Consider the following 15,802-nt stretch of genomic DNA (forward strand, 5'->3'; position numbering starts at 1 on the left):
AGTTTCTCTACATACATAATAATAATTTTATTCTTCTATACCGCCATCCCGAAAAAGTTCTAGGTGGTTCACAACAAGGTGAGCTAATACATGGGATACAGATAAAATACAAATTAGAATAATGGACTTAAAACTAGATAAAGACAGAAAGCATTTACAATATAATGCAGAAAATACCGGCATGGCAGGGAAAAAAGTAATACATAGAAGAGATAAAATACATCAAGTTGAATATAAGGAACTTGATTGAAAAAATGAAGCAAAATGATACCAGCTATCAAAGAGTTGAGTCTTTAACAATATTCCACAGAGAGAAAATTATATTTTTGAAAAGGGGCCCCATAATTGCACACGGGCTCAAGGTACGATCACCCCCTAGATCTGTTTCATTCCATTCCATTCCATGTAATTGCCACATTATATTGGCTTTTTTTGACTGCTATCACCCTGGGGGGGGGGGAGGGGAGAGCACTACTTATTTGATTGTTTTATTGTGTAAGTAGATGTACAGTACTACGTCGAACATGAAAATCACTTTCCCCATTCACATAATGTTAAAAGAGGCAAGCAACGAGTCACTTTTAGCTCAGTGGCCGAAATGGATGGACATCAATGTCCTTCCTCTCCCACCCTGTCCATTCATGCCTCTGGGGAAGGTGCACACGTAACACCACCTCAGAGAAGAACTTTTGGGCCACAAGGCATCAGCAATTCAGGTGAAATCAGATGGAACAAATCTAACTCTGTGAGCTGGAATAATGAGCAGCCGGTTAGTCAGTCGGGTCCAGCTCACTAACGGCCCTGACCTTGCTGCAGGCGGACCGGTCAGGGCAGATGGAAACTACCCCACATCTTAACAGCCCCTGGCCTCACAGGCTGCAGCCCGCTCTGGGGGGGGGGGCCCGAGCAGCGCAGGAGTCACCTTAAATCCAAGTAGCTTTTTTTTCTGGGGCAGGACAATACCAAAGCCGAAGCTTTCCTACAGGAAAACTGCATTACAGCATGTGTCACAGTCACAAGTTCCAGAGTCCATTAAAAATAGTTCTTTATATACGTGAACTTCTTTCTCGGCTGTAGCTCGAGGCGAGTTACATTTCGGTACAGGTGGAAATCATACCACAATTAGTTTAGCATGCTTTTAAGAGACGGATGATCCTGATTTTAGAGCCTGTTGGGGCATAGCACATCTGTAATCACTTTCTATTTCTGTCTGAAGAGATGTTCTGAGAACATTTTCACCTTGTCTCATCACTTTTCCATATAGTGCATCTTTTTCACCCCAGTCGCCAAGGCCAAGTTTTGCTTTGGTCTCCTCCCCATGGACCATTCCTGCAGATGGCCTCACACGTTAAGTACCTTTGCTGTCTGGTCCTTTTAGCTTTCTGGTTGGGTTGCTCCTGGTTTCTCTGTTGGTTTTTCTCCTAAGTCATCTCCTTTCCCTTCCAGTCTCCAGTCTAACACTTTTTACCTTTCACCTGTGGTCCAGCTTTCCATTTCCTACTCTTAAGAACATAAGAGTAGGAGTCCCTCCAGCCCAGTGTCCTGTCTTTATGGAGGTTAATCCAAGTTTCATGTTTCAAGTTTATTTAAAATATTTGATATAATCGCAAAATTCAAATTGTAAATCTCATTAAATTCTTGGTCACTTGTGCTGTAAGATCAACAGAAGATCCTCTGGGGATTGTCCAGCAGCTTTCTACAGCCGTAGCACACAGATATTAAAAATCTGTTGACTGAAAATATTTGACTGAAAATGTGTGTCTCCTGTAGCTAATACTCTCTTCTCTGGTTCAGGCTCAAGCAGTCGCTGGTTGTCCTTTTTGTTTCAACTCTGGTGATTTCACTGGTCTTTTCCATCATCCCTTTCTGCCATGATGTGGTGGTGTTGGCAGCCATCATGGCAGTGGCGGGGCTGGCGATGGGATGCATCGATACCATCTCCAACATGCAGTTGGTTAAGATCTACCAGAAGGACTCTGCCGTCTTCCTGCAGGTGAGCAGCACGGTGCATGTACTCTTCGTCTTCCTCAAAAGGATATTTTGAAAACCCAAGATCTCCCAAAATTCGTTTTCGCAGAAAAGAGGAATGCAACACTAGAGTTCTGCTCAGGTCAGAGCATCATGGCACAAGAGACATCGCCACACTCTCTCTCTCACTGCACAAAGAAGAATTGTGAAATGCTTTATTTGCATAACATCAAAAACTTAAAACTTAAACATCAAAAACTAAACTTCTTCTGTGCTCAGAACTCAATAGTAAATGAGACCGTTGAGAGAGCCTACAGTCTGCTTTTAGGTTTTTTAATATGTGATAAATAAGTTCCCAAATAGTGCTTTACGAGAAACACTCTTATATGCTCATGAAAAATTCAAACTTTGCTTTTCAACGTGGTGAAGTTGTCATTCATGAACCTATTGTGTAATGTGAGTAATTTGGGTTAGAGTTGAACCGCTTTTTCTTTCTTTGTTTCCTCTCAGGCCCTCCATTTTTTTGTGGGGTTTGGTGCCTTGCTGAGCCCACTGATAGCTGACCCATTTCTGTCTGAAACCAACTGTATCCAGTCCAACAGCACAATCAACGCCAGCAGAGGCAGCCTTGAGCACATCCGGAACTCTCTGGTGCCCCATCATCCCACGAACCTGTCCCATTACGACCTGCCCTTGATGGGACTGACGACCACCCGAGTTTCCTATGCCTTCTGGATCATGGCTTTAATAAATGTAGGTATCCGACCCTGCAGTGTGTCATCCATCTCTGCTTCTCTCAGTACGCTCTTTGTCTCCTCCAGGCTTCTCTCTGTCACTCATGCCTCGCTCTCTTCTGTGCTATTTGGCCTCTGATTTGTTCATTTCTTCTACGACTTGCTGCAGAGTCTCCACTGCGTTAATTCTGGCTTCTCTAGGGCCCCAGTAGCAGCCCTGTATGTATAGTCCACAATTCTATGCGGATTACAAATTATTCAGATACTCAAGCATTATTCCCTGTCCCTGTGGGCTTCCACTCTATCTAATGTACCTGGGCAATGGGGATTAAGTGACTTGCCCAGGGTCACAAGGAGCAGTGCAGGATTTGAACCCACAACCTCAGGGTGCCAAGGCTGTAGCTTTAACCAGTGCACCACACACTCCTTGATGTTATCACCATACAGAAGCATATGTGTGCTCCTTATGTCAGGGATACATAGTCTATAAAAGGCTTGGGCTCTGACCCCTCCGCCCTCTCTAAGCTTGGCCTGAAAGCACAGGATAGCCATTACTATTAATGATTGACTTCCCACGCTCATTTGCAGCCTACCTAATCCTTGGCAGATCAGTCAAGTGCTCTAGGTAAGTGACTCTACGCTTTGTAACCTTCAGTAGTGTGCATTCGTTAGCAGATGTCTGGGCCATTAAGGTACCTTGATTTTGGAGCATGCAAAAGCACTTTAAAATCTGTTTGTATTTAGCTCAATACAAGCTAATATTTCTCTGTCCCTGGAGGACTCAGTCTGTTTGTACCTGAGGCAGTGGAGGGTTAAGTGACTTGCCCAAGGCCACAAGGAGGTGTGGTGGGATTTGAACCAGACTCCCCTGATTCTCAGCCTCCTATTATAACCATTAGGTTATGCCTCCACTCCCGTTAACGTATGAATATCATACATTGACTAGGCCTGAAGACTGAGGTTCCCCACTTACCAGTAGGAGTATTTCTTCAGAATGGAGAGAAGGTATTTTATCTACAGTATCTGAAGTACACAATGCTAGCAGATTGGTTATGATTATATGCGGTACAGAGAATTCAGGCCTCGTTCTGACATCCAGTCTGTTGTTTCTGCAGCTACCAGTGCCCATAGCAGTGTTTCTGCTTATGTACCAGGAAGGGATGTTACCCTGCTGTGCCAGGAAAAGCATCTCTCTCCTGAAGGCAGATGAGCTGGCTATGGAAACTCATGCAGCTGCTAAGGAAGATGGGCAGCCAAGTACTCAGAAAGCAGAATTCACAGAGAGTGGTGAGCATGCAGGTACGTTTAAAGAGCCAGGAACAGATTCCAAGTTTATCGGTGAACCACCTAGGCGGCTTAGGAACCTTAAAAAAAAAGGGGAAAGGAGAAAAGGGTTTCAGTGATCGGAGACAAACATGAAAGTGAGGTTAGGGGGCTGAACTATAAACGTCTGAAAGGAAAGAGGGGAGGGGAAGCAACATGAGAACATAAGAACATAAAAAGTTGCCTCCGCTGGGTCAGACCAGAGGTCCATCTCGCCCAGCAGTCCGCTCTTGTGGCAGCCCATCAGGTCTATGACCTATAAGGTGATCCTTGTCTAAAACCCTTTAATCCCCTTTATCCTTCTATCTATACCCTTTCATAATCCTATCCCTACCTCTATCTGTATCCCTCAATCCCCGTGTCCTTCAGGAATTTATCCAATCCTTCTTTGAAACCCTGTAGTGTACTCTGTCCTATCACAACCTCCAGAAGCGCATTCTAGGTGCCCACCACCCTCTGAGTGAAAAAGAGGACAGCTTTGTATTTCTATCGGGCTCATCCATAAATGAAAACCCAAGAAAAAGGCGCCAAGAGTCATTCATTAGGTAGAAGAAGGGAAGAGTGAAGGTAGGAAGGTGTTTGAAGTCCAAGAGAAACAGGGAGAGACTTCTACAGTTGTGGCCATGGACAGAGAGTATTGTATGCCTTATATGCTCATTCACTGTATCATGATTTTGATGAATTGATCAGAGGGAAATATGGAACGAGGTAGCATGCAACTCCTGAATTCAGTACTTTAAATATTAATGCCAGTGATTTTATTTGTGATCCAAGGGTACAAGTGGATTGATTTTTCACTCCATCAAAAAGACTAGGGGGACACTCGATGAAGTTACAGGGAAATACTTTTAAAAACAGTAGGAGTTATTTTTTTTTTTTTTACTCAAAAACTAGTTAAGCTCTGGAACGCATTGCCAGAGGTTGTGGTAAGAGCGGATAGTGTAGCTGGTTTTAAGAAAGGTTTGGACAAATTAATGGAGGAACAGTAGTCTTGTTATTGAGAACGACATGGGGGAAGCCACTGCTTGCCCTGGATCGGTAGCATGGAATGTTGCTACTCCTTGGGGATTCCGCATGGAATGTTGCTACTCCTTGAGGATTCCGCATGGAATGTTGCTACTCCTTGGGGATTCCGCATGGAATGTTGATACTCCTTGAGGATTCCGCATGGAATGTTGCTACTCCTTGGGGATTCCGCATGGAATGTTGATACTCCTTGGGGATTCCGCATGGAATGTTGCTACTCCTTGGGGATTCCGCATGGAATGTTGCTACTCCTTGGGGATTCCGCATGGAATGTTGCTACTCCTTGAGGATTCCGCATGGAATGTTGCTACTCCTTGGGGATTCCGCATGGAATGTTGATACTCCTTGAGGATTCCGCATGGAATGTTGCTACTCCTTGGGGATTCCGCATGGAATGTTGATACTCCTTGGGGATTCCGCATGGAATGTTGCTACTCCTTGGGGATTCCGCATGGAATGTTGCTACTCCTTGGGGATTCCACATGGAATGTTGCTACTCCTTGGGGATTCCGCATGGAATGTTGCTACTCCTTGGGTTTTGGCCAGGTACTAGGGACCTGGATTGGCCACCATGAGAACGGGCCAATCCAGGTCTGACCCAGTAAGGCTATCCTTATGTTCTTCTGCTGTGCCAAATCTTTTCAATTAGTTTGCTCGTTCTCCAGATGACTCTTATTTTATGATCTGGTTGTAGAACAAAGTTCCTGTATCTGTGAAATCCTATTAATGATCTTCTGGGATTTCGTAAAGCTGTTAAAATCTACCTGTTTTAATTTAGTAAGTTAATTCAAGTTCAGTTTATTTAATATACTGCAAATATAAAACCAAAGTAAATCTAAGCGGTTTGCAATAAAAATGTGTTTAATGGAAACTGTCATTTAATATTTATTTTCATGTAGTATGTTTTTACTACTATGAATGTAAATCTGTAATCTGTTCTGGGTGCCGTCAAAGGGACGGGCTAAATACTGAAATGAATGAATGAGCGAATAAATAAATACAAGCCCTAGCATGGGAAACAAATGGTCATTGACTGAGGTCCAATGTTCTCTTCTTCCAGGACACAATAACCTCTTTAGCTGCTTCCAGAGTAGAAACTTCCAAGAGGCTTCCTTTTCGTATTTTGCTATTTACATCACTGGTGCATTGGTCCTGTTCATGAGCGACGGCATTGTGGTAAGTCCTGTCTTCATATGTACCAGCTACAGTACTTGTGGAACATTCCTCTGTAACAACCCAAAGGTTTGGAGTACACAATTCTCCTGTGCCCTTCATGCCTGTTAACATTTATATAGTGCTGTCGGGTTTCTAAGCAAGGTAAGGTGAATATGGACCTATCTGAACCTTTTATTCCTCACCCCTCCTTAAAAGAGGAGGACTGTCCATTAAAAGTATCTGGTAGGCCAGATTTTCTAATCTTTCTTTCTTCTACACTGCGGAGGAAAGGGAGCATTTTTTGGATTTATAACTCATGTCTTTCCAATAGTAGCTTAAGGCTGAGTGAATATTTTACAGATTTCCTTCCACAGGCAAGTTTAGGGGGTGAAGAACTTATGTGCACGACAGAAAAGCGGGACTTGGATGTAATTGTATGTGATGATCTTAAGGTGGCCAAACAGGATGAAAAGGTGATGGCGAAAGCTAGAAGGATAGATACTAGGTTGCATAGGAAGAGGTATGGCCAGTAGGAAAAAGGAGGCATTGATGCCCCTATATAAGACTCTGCTGAGACCTCATTTAGAATATTGTGTACAATTCTGGAGATGCACCTTCAAAAAGATATAAAAAGGATGAAGTCAGTCCAGAGGAAGACTACTAAAATGGTGTGTGGTCTTCGTCATAAGGTGTATGGGGACAGACTTAAAGATCTCAGATTTTGGAGGAAAGGTGGGAGAGGAGAAATATGATAGAGATGTTTAAATAACTACGTGGCGTAAATGCGCATGAATTGAGTCTCTTTCATTTGAAAGGAAGCTCTGGAATGAGAGAGCATAGGATAAAGTTAAGAAGTGATAGGCTCAGGAGTAATCTAAGGAAATACTTTTTTACAGAAAGGATGGTAGATGTGTGGAACAGTTTCCCAGAAGAGGTGATGGAGACAGAGATTTGACTGATTTCAAGAAAGCCTGGGATATGTACATGGGATCTCTTGGAGAGAGGATGCTTTATCTGCTATCATGTTTCTATCTTTGATTTCAGGTCATGAAGATATTTTCATTTCTATCAATTCCAATTTTTGTCAAGTGATTTCTTTTTTTCCTCACCATCTAACACAGCTGTGCTCTTTCCTTCCTTTAAGGGTGAGTATTCTGGGTTTGTCTATACCTATGCGACAGAGGATCCTCTCTCCATGGAGCACAAGAAGGCTGGATATCTTCCCAGTCTTTTCTGGGCTTTCATCACACTGGGTCGACTGGTAGCGATTCCTGTGTCCTTTAAGGCGAAACCTGCCACCATGATCTTCATCAGTCTAGTAAGTCTTCCTCCATTTCTAACTGGTAAGATTTCAGGAAGTTCCCTTGTTACTGAAGATTTGGTTGAAAGAGAATGCCACTAAATGGGCTTATCTTTGAGAATTTCAACTGTGAAAGATGGGATATGGTTTTATTATTGGTATTTCCATACTGTTTTCAGGTTTGTATTAATTAATTTACGGTTTACATTCCATTGGTGTCTTCTATCCCGCCAATACCTTTCAGTTCTAGGCGGTTTACAACAAGAGTTGGCCTAGGCATTTCCAGGGAGAATACATGGTTAATAGATGTAGTATGCATCGGGATCTGTGGAGGGTCGATTAGGTTTAGTTGAATAAAAAAGTTTTAAGTTCTTGCCTGAATATTTTGTAGTTGGGCGTCAAGTAAAAAGACTCATTGGAATAGTCCACCCTTGGCTTCTTTGGTTTGTGCCAGAGGTAATGGAGGGTGAAAATGACTTGCTAAATTTCCCTGGTTTTCAGCCCACTGCTTCAGAGCTGCCAAGTTACTCAGCTGTAGGAGAGTCTTAGGCCAATCCTGTTTTTGAACTTACATCAATTCAGTGTGTGTTATTTGTAGTTTCTGATTCTGCCCATTGAATCAGTGCTTCAGGTCTCAAAATGCTCCAAGGCTAGAGATCCAAGACTGGCCTAAATCTCCCTTCTGGAACTAAGTAACTTTGAGCGTGAGGACTAGGCTAGGGTTACCTGGACGCCTGGCCTTGCCCCGTTCTACCTTCTGCCCCACCCCCGAAAGTCTCATCTCATTATTCCTGACCTCCGGGTCGTTTCTAGTGGCCTCCGAGCATGCGCGGATGCGTGTGACATCATCCACACATGCTCAGAGGCCCTCCACACACAACCAGAGCTTTCCAAAACCCGGACAACAGCTGGGTTTTGGAAAGTCTGTCCGGGCACCTGGACCATCCTCTAAAAAGAGGACATAACATAAGAACATAAGCAATGCCTCTGCTGGGTCAGGCCTGAGGTCCATCTTGCCCAGCAGTCCGCTCATGCAGTGGCCCAACAGGTCCAGGACCTGAGCAGTAATCCTCTATTTATACCCTTCTATTCCCTTTTCCAGCAGGAAATTGTCCAATCCTTTCTTAAATCCCAGTACCGTACTATGCCTTATAACGTCCTCTGGAAGCGCATTCCAGGTGTCCACCACACGTTGGACACACCTGGGTTTTCCTGGATGTCTGGTAACCCTAGACTAGGTAAGCCATGCTTCAAACAAAGTGACTTAGTGGATAGCGGCTCTCACAAATTATTACAACCACCAGCCCACAGCTAGGTTCTGGATTTTCCCTGGTGCTTCTGGAAAGGTGACATAAGGGAGGAGAGTGTGGCGCAGTGGTTAGAGCCACAGCCTCAGCCCCCTGAGGTTCTGGGTTTAAGCCCCACATTGCTCCTTTGTGACTCTGGGCAAGTCACTTAATCCCCCCATTGCCCCAGGTACATTAGATAGATCGTGAGCCCACCAGGACAGAGAGGGAGAAATGCTTGAAGTGAGGTTGTAGAACTATAAAAAAGTGGTATAGAAGTCCCAACCCCTTTCGCTGATGTCATAATGCCTCATTCCACCAATAAGAGCCAACCTTATCAGTGATGTCACAATGGCTTCATTGTTCTATACTTGGCTCACTTCTGATACTCTATTGGAGGAGAGTGTGGCAAAGTGGTTAAAGCTATCGCCTCAGCCCCATGAGGTTGTAGGTTCAAACCCCACCCTGCTCCTTATGACCCTGGGCAAGTCACTTAATCCCCCCATTTCCCCAGGAACATTAGATAGATTGTGAGCCCACCAGGACAGAGAGGAAAAATGCTTGAAGTGAAGTTGTAGAACTATAAAAAGGTGGTATACAAGTCACAATCCCTTAATTTAGGGGCTGGGGGCTGCTCATGAGAAAAGAAATAAATTGGAGGGAGTCCATGATATGGCGTGGGGGGGGGTCTTCAAATCTGTTTTCCAGGGCCCAATAGTGTTAATCAGGTCCTTTTCTCACTGTAGATCCCCGACCCTAGTGAGAACTCAACCTTCGTCCCCTTAAATATGAGAAATTCTTGTACACAGTTGACAGGATCCAAGCATTTAACATAAATAAAGACTTAGAATTTTATTTTAATTCTGCTCTGACATGTAAACAACCTGCTCAATTGTGTTTGCTCTCTGTTCTACCAAGCAGAATAACTGATGAGTTCCACCTTTGTTACGGCCTTAGAAGCCTTCCACACAACAGAACCTGTTTCGCTCTCCCTTTATGTTCAAAATATCAAGAATGACATCTTTTAGCTTAGTCAACCAATTTGTTCATAAGAACATAAGAATTGCCGCTGCTGGGTCAGACCATTGGTCCATCGTGCCACTATCAGCCCTGTATTCAGTCACTGTAAGCTGACTTTGTTTTTAGATATGAATTCTTCCATTGTTAATATAACCAGAGCCGGATCGGATGCAACTACTGTAGAGGTAAAAGCACAGGCATTCCCCACAGAGCCTAATAGATCATTAGGGAAGGGAATAGTCGATCCTAAGGAGTGGTAGAATCTTTGAAAATAGGTTGCAGAAGCCACCAAGGACCTACCAGCCCAAACTGATTGGCTCAGACGCCTAAGACTAATCCAAAGGGGAGGGGCCTGAGGCGTCTGAACCAGGCAGGGCCTTAGGCCCCTCCCTGAGCATCACATGATGCACCAGGAAGGGGAAGGCCCGGCATTGTAGACTTGGCGGCTTCAGAGAAGGAGGGCCTGAGCACCCCTCCTGCTCCCAACTTAAAAGGTATGAGGGGGTGATTTGAGGGGGGCCTCCAGTGGGGTGGGCATCCCTCCTTCCTTTTTTTTCAGGGAGAGGAGGGTAGGGGGTGATTGGGGGGCAATTGGCGTGGGAGGTCCTTCATGGCAGGAGAGAATAGGCATTCCTCCTGCTGTTTTGCTGGGGGTGGGGGCAGGTCAGTCAGGATGGAAGGAGGAAGTGGGCATCCCTCCTGCCATTTTGAGGGGTTCGGGGGGGACAGTAGCTCATGGGTACCTGGCGCAGGGGGGGCCATGGCGCAGAGGGGTGCCATGGCGCAAAACATCTGTGCCATTAAAAAAAAAGAAGCCCTAACAGCAGTGATTGATTGGTCACATTTGCATGCAAATGACTTGCACCTCCATGCAAACTTGATAGCGTATCGACCGCTGCTGGAGAATCGGCCAACACTGATCAAGTCTGTATCTTCAGTGCATCTAGCCCTTAATCTAATCTAATCTAATCTATTTGTGAGTCACATCAACCTATCCAAGGTCTAGGCGACTGAAGAGTAAACAGGAAGGGAAGAAGGGAGGGACAGAGGAGGAAAGGAGAGAAGGCAGATATCATTAGTTGTCAAGGAGCTGAGTTTCAGGTTTTTTTCGGAAGTAGGTGTAATTGGCCCCCATTGCCCCAGGTACTTTAGTTGGTGATTCCACCGGGACATATAGGGACAAATGACCGAGTACATGAATGTAAACCACTTAGATAATTAATAGGCAGTATACAAATAACTGAAATAACTAATAAATCTTTTATTAAGAATTCTTTAATGACTCATATTCAGTCACTTGTAAATGTGTAGAGGTCAGTCTATTTTCATCAAATTTTTTTTCTTATTAGCGCCTGAGATTATGCTGAAGAAGTACTTTAAGGACATGTAGAAAGTTTTCCTGTTTCAAATTAATGCATTTCTAAGAAGTGAAGAATTACTGTTGAGGGAGGTGGGGAAGTGGATGCATATCATTGAAACTACTAATAGTCATATAACATGGAGCAGAACTTCTCTGGGCAGTCGTCCGCTCACCCGTGCTGTCTTCCATCATTGCAGACCGGTGTTCTGGCAACATTCCTACTCCTGTTGCTTACCTCCTACAACACTGTCTTCCTGTTTCCGGGAACAGCTCTTCTCGGCCTCTTCCTCAGCAGTATCTTCCCCAGCATGCTGGCCTACACGGAGGATGTCCTCAATTACAAAGGTAGCTTTTGGATTGCATCCAGCCAAGTATAAAGCAGAGAGAGGGAAGAGGACCTCCACCATAGTGATTCCCAAGGACCCTGTTCAGCTAGAAAGGGTTTTTGGAATTTAGCCACTATTGAGAGGGATGCCCCATTGCATGAGAGAGCTGGGGTTTGGGGCTCTGTGTTGTGTAATTTAGTTTTCAGGAGGTTCTAATATCTTCAGTCTGACTGGTCTCCCCCTTCAGGCTGTGCTACGACAGTGCTGGTGACTGGAGCAGGGATCGGTGAGATGGTCCTCCAGATGATGGTGGGATCGGTAAGTAAAGCAGAGGGCGCTACCTCAGTACTAGTAGACAACATGGAATGCTGCCATATTGGTAGCATCAAAAATGATTTCGAGGGCAACGGGTGGTGATTTCTAAGGCAGAACATTGTGACTTCAGGAGAGGCAAAAGTATTTATGTTCAGTTTACATATTCATGGCATTAGGTTAAATGGGTGTGGAGAATATTGAAACCAAAATTAAAACTGTGGAAGATGCTGCTTGTGCCGGCAAACATTTCAAGAGGTGCGTGGGAGGGGGCAGAAAAGAGGAGAGACACCTCTGCGAAGATGGCACACAGGGTGGTCTGGCCTCCCTTTCCTTTACTACGCTACTGCTAGGCACCTATCTTGAGGCTGCCTAGTGACATCTAACAGAATTCTGCATAAAAATGGTTTTTAATTGGTTTAATTGGCGGTAATTGACCTTACCATTAAAAAGCGATAAAAAAAAAAATAAGGACAAACCAATTCATTTACGTTTTGTGAGGCGTAAGTTGAGGTGCCTAATAGCTGGTCCTTGGAGAATAGGCGTGGTTGACATGGGCATCGGTACACGAGGCCAAGAAATCCTGGCCTTAGGTAACAGCGTCTACCACTAGGATGTTTCCACATTACAGAAGTTAAGAAAGTGAAAGTTATGCCACCGTATGGATAGGACGGAGAGGAGAGAAATAAAATCAAACATCCCAGGGATACCGGTCAGATAGCGTTCCCACAGGCAGAGCAGGCTATATCGCGAGCTGTGGAGAAGACACAAACTCTGCGCAGTCAAAAGGTGAAGATGAATGAGGCAGGCCAGCCCTGACCTCAGGCCATAAAAAGGATTTCCCAGGCCCTTTCTACGTCACTCAACTCCTGCAGCACTGAATCGCTTCATCAGCATCGTCTTTCCTTCTTGACAGATAATTCAAGAGCAAGGCAGCTACAGCTTCCTGGTCTGTGGGACAATCTTTGCAATCCTGGCCTTTTCCTTCTACATCATGTTCCTGGTCTTCTACAGGATCCACCTCGGGCTCTCAGCAGGTAAGCAGAAAGGGCAGCGGACCGGGGCTGGGGCTGAGGCACTGTCTGGGGCCAGGATGTTTGCAGTAAAATGCAAGGAAGCCATTCATTCTCTGCAGCTTCCTGCTCCTTTCCTGCATTGCACTGCTTGGTGCATATTTCCAGTCTCTATTAGGTGACAACAGAGGGGGAAGGCTTGCTTTGAGTTTTTTCCTTATTTATACGATTGTTAAAAAGGTTTTGTTTTGTTTTTTTTAACTCATATTCAGCTAAATCTGGGCAGAGGGAACCCATTAGGCCAGTGGTTCTTAAACCTGTCCTGAGGGACCCTCAGCCAGTCGGCTTTTCAAGATATCCCTAATGAATGTACATGAGTGAAATCTCACTCATGCATATTCATTAGGGATAGCTTGAAAACCTGACTGGCATTAGGCAAAACCTGCCTCAGTAAATTGAATCTTGAACTAAGTCTTCTCCTAAGAACTGCTCCAGTATCGGGCCATTTTTTAAAAACAAATTTCCATCCCTAGAGGTGCAAAGGAGGAAATTTGCCAGTGGGCTTTGAATAGGGTTACCAGATTTCCTCCTATAAAAAAGAGGACACTTTGCCCCATCCTGCTCTGCCCCATTCTGTCCCTGGTCTCATCTCCACACGAACCCCGTGTTTCCTTCCCCAAGCTCCAGGCTGTGTCTAGTGATAAGTAGTAGTAGAGGGCCTCCACACGTGGACGTCAAAGTGATGACATCATGCCCGTGTGCATCACATCGACATCCATGCAGAGGCCCTCTAGATGTGGCACTGAACTCAGGGCCTTCCAAAACCCGGACAAACTGCCGACAAATATCTTCCTACTTGGGGCCACGACTACCAATAACGCTTCACGACATTCATTCCTACCAAAATATCTGGCCTTGGTCACACGTGCAGAGCACAGATAAACCCTATCCAAATACAGGACCACAAACTAAAAGTCCTAATATACACAAATGAAACCCTAAGATGCCAGGCTCTGCGTACAACACGAGAAAGAGAAATAGAAATACGTTTCTTCCTGACAGCAGATGCAAATTCTGAAAATTGGCACATATCAATCACCTAAATTGAAAATAAAATGCCTTTTCCTACCGTTGTCTGGTGATTTTATCTTTCTATTCATCTTTTCCTAGTCTCTGGTTGCACTTCCTTCTGTCTGTGCTCTTAACTGTGTTTTTAGGGCCGCCTTATCCATTTGCTGTCTTTCTCTCCTTCTTCACTTTCTGCCCTCCATCCATCTTTGGCATTCACTTTTAACATTCTACTTTCTTCCATTTTTCTGCTTCTCTTCCTATCTATCCATGTGTACCATCTTCTCTGTCTTTCTTCTCCCCTATTTGGATCTATCCATAAACAGCATTTCTTCAAAGCTCTTGCCTTCCCCACTCCTCCCATCCCTATGCACCATCTCCTTCCTTGCTCTTCTTCTTCACCACCCCTCCATCCCTGTGTACCATCTCCTCCCTCTCTTATGGTCTGACATCTGTCTTCCCCCTTTCCCCCTCCTATGGTCTGGGATCTTTCTCCTCTCCTACCCACAGTCTGACATCTCTCTCCCCTCCTTCCTTTCCTTTCCCCCCTTGTGGTCTGGCATTCTCAGAATTTCCCTTCCCTTTGGTGTTTTCAAAGATGTCAAGGCAAATGACTTTTAATAACTACTCTGTACAGCGCTGCGAACGTCTGGCAGCGTTATAGAAATGGCAGTCGATTCTGTGGACTCGCTAACCAGCTGTGTTCCTCCACAGAGCCAGCAGTGACGGACGAAAGCAGCGTGTCTTACCAGAGATAAAGGGCGTGGCATGGTCAGAAACTGTTCAGGAACTTCCTGGTAATCTAAGAATCAGAGGACACTTGGCAGAGGTGCTGCGGAAGACAACCATGCAGTCGGAATTTCTTTGGCCCCTCCTGCGCTCATTGGGCACTATATCCCATGTGATTAAGTGGCGATATATAGTATACAAATAGGTCGTGGATACTTTACTAAATAATTGTAATTTGCAGTGTTACCAATCAGAATCGGCGCTCCCTTTTTCAAGCTTACAGACAGACCAACAGCTGGACAAGCGGTTTAGTAGTCAAACAAGAAACCTGTGATTGGGAAGATGTAACAGAGCTAAGTTAGAGTTGGGATTGATGAAGCGAGGTTGCAAAGACTGACGCTTCTTCTCAGGCTCCATAAAACTGTTATTGGGATGGGTGACAGTCTAGCAAAGAGTGATTGATTAGGCTTTACTTGAGGACAAGAGCCAAGAAATCAGCTGATCTCTAGGAAACAGGGGGAAGAGCTCTAGATAACCTCTCTGACCTCTGGCAAAACTAAGGACAGGCAGTAGTGAATTCTCAGGTTGTATCCTCTACGATCATATTTACTGCAATTCAAAGGATTATTTACTACTGCAAAACTTCTATATTGTACGAGGAAAGGCTGAAAAATTTGCGGCTGTACTCACTCGAGGAACGTAGGGAGAGAGGAGACGTAATCGAGACGTTTAAGTATATTACCAGCCGTATCGAGATGGAAGAAGAGATTCTCTTTCTCAAAGGACCCTCAGCCACAAGAAGGCATCCACTCAAACTCAGGGGCGGGAAATTTCATGGCGACACCAGGAAATATTTCTTCACCGAGAGAGTGGTTGATCCTTGGAACGAGCTCCCGGTGCAGGTGATCGAGGCAAACAGTGTGCAAGAATTTAAGAGCAAATGGGATTCCCATGTGGGATCCCTTAGAGGGTTAAGCCAAGGGAACCTGTCACCAGGAATGGGATCCCTAGGATAGTAGACTTGGGGCTGGGTCAGTAGAGTGGGCAGACCTGATGGGTTATGGCCCTTATCTGCCGTCATCTTCTATGTTTCTATACCACCATTTTCAAAAAACACTTAAGGGGGAGGCAGAGCAGATTGTTATCAATGGCTGAAGTGTAGTCTGGAGGGCATTTAAAATG

The 15,802-nt window shown here is 44.8% G+C and overlaps 1 protein-coding gene across 1 annotated transcript in view; it reads left to right on the forward strand.

The window, feature by feature from the left end:
* Positions 1-15,397, forward strand: part of MFSD4A (major facilitator superfamily domain containing 4A) — a 35,538-nt gene extending 20,141 nt beyond the window's left edge. The window contains exons 2-10 of the mRNA XM_033918899.1: positions 1,795-1,993; positions 2,479-2,721; positions 3,818-4,001; positions 6,112-6,227; positions 7,351-7,524; positions 11,370-11,517; positions 11,746-11,816; positions 12,727-12,847; positions 14,606-15,397. Of these exons, the coding sequence (XP_033774790.1) occupies positions 1,795-1,993; positions 2,479-2,721; positions 3,818-4,001; positions 6,112-6,227; positions 7,351-7,524; positions 11,370-11,517; positions 11,746-11,816; positions 12,727-12,847; positions 14,606-14,649 (1,300 nt within the window). The 3' untranslated portion in view covers positions 14,650-15,397. The remainder of the gene's footprint in view (positions 1-1,794; positions 1,994-2,478; positions 2,722-3,817; positions 4,002-6,111; positions 6,228-7,350; positions 7,525-11,369; positions 11,518-11,745; positions 11,817-12,726; positions 12,848-14,605) is intronic.
* Positions 15,398-15,802: the final 405 nt, after the last annotated feature.

Source organism: Geotrypetes seraphini, chromosome 13 (genome assembly GCF_902459505.1).
Source record: "Geotrypetes seraphini chromosome 13, aGeoSer1.1, whole genome shotgun sequence".
Classification (NCBI taxonomy): Eukaryota; Metazoa; Chordata; class Amphibia; order Gymnophiona; family Dermophiidae; genus Geotrypetes; species Geotrypetes seraphini.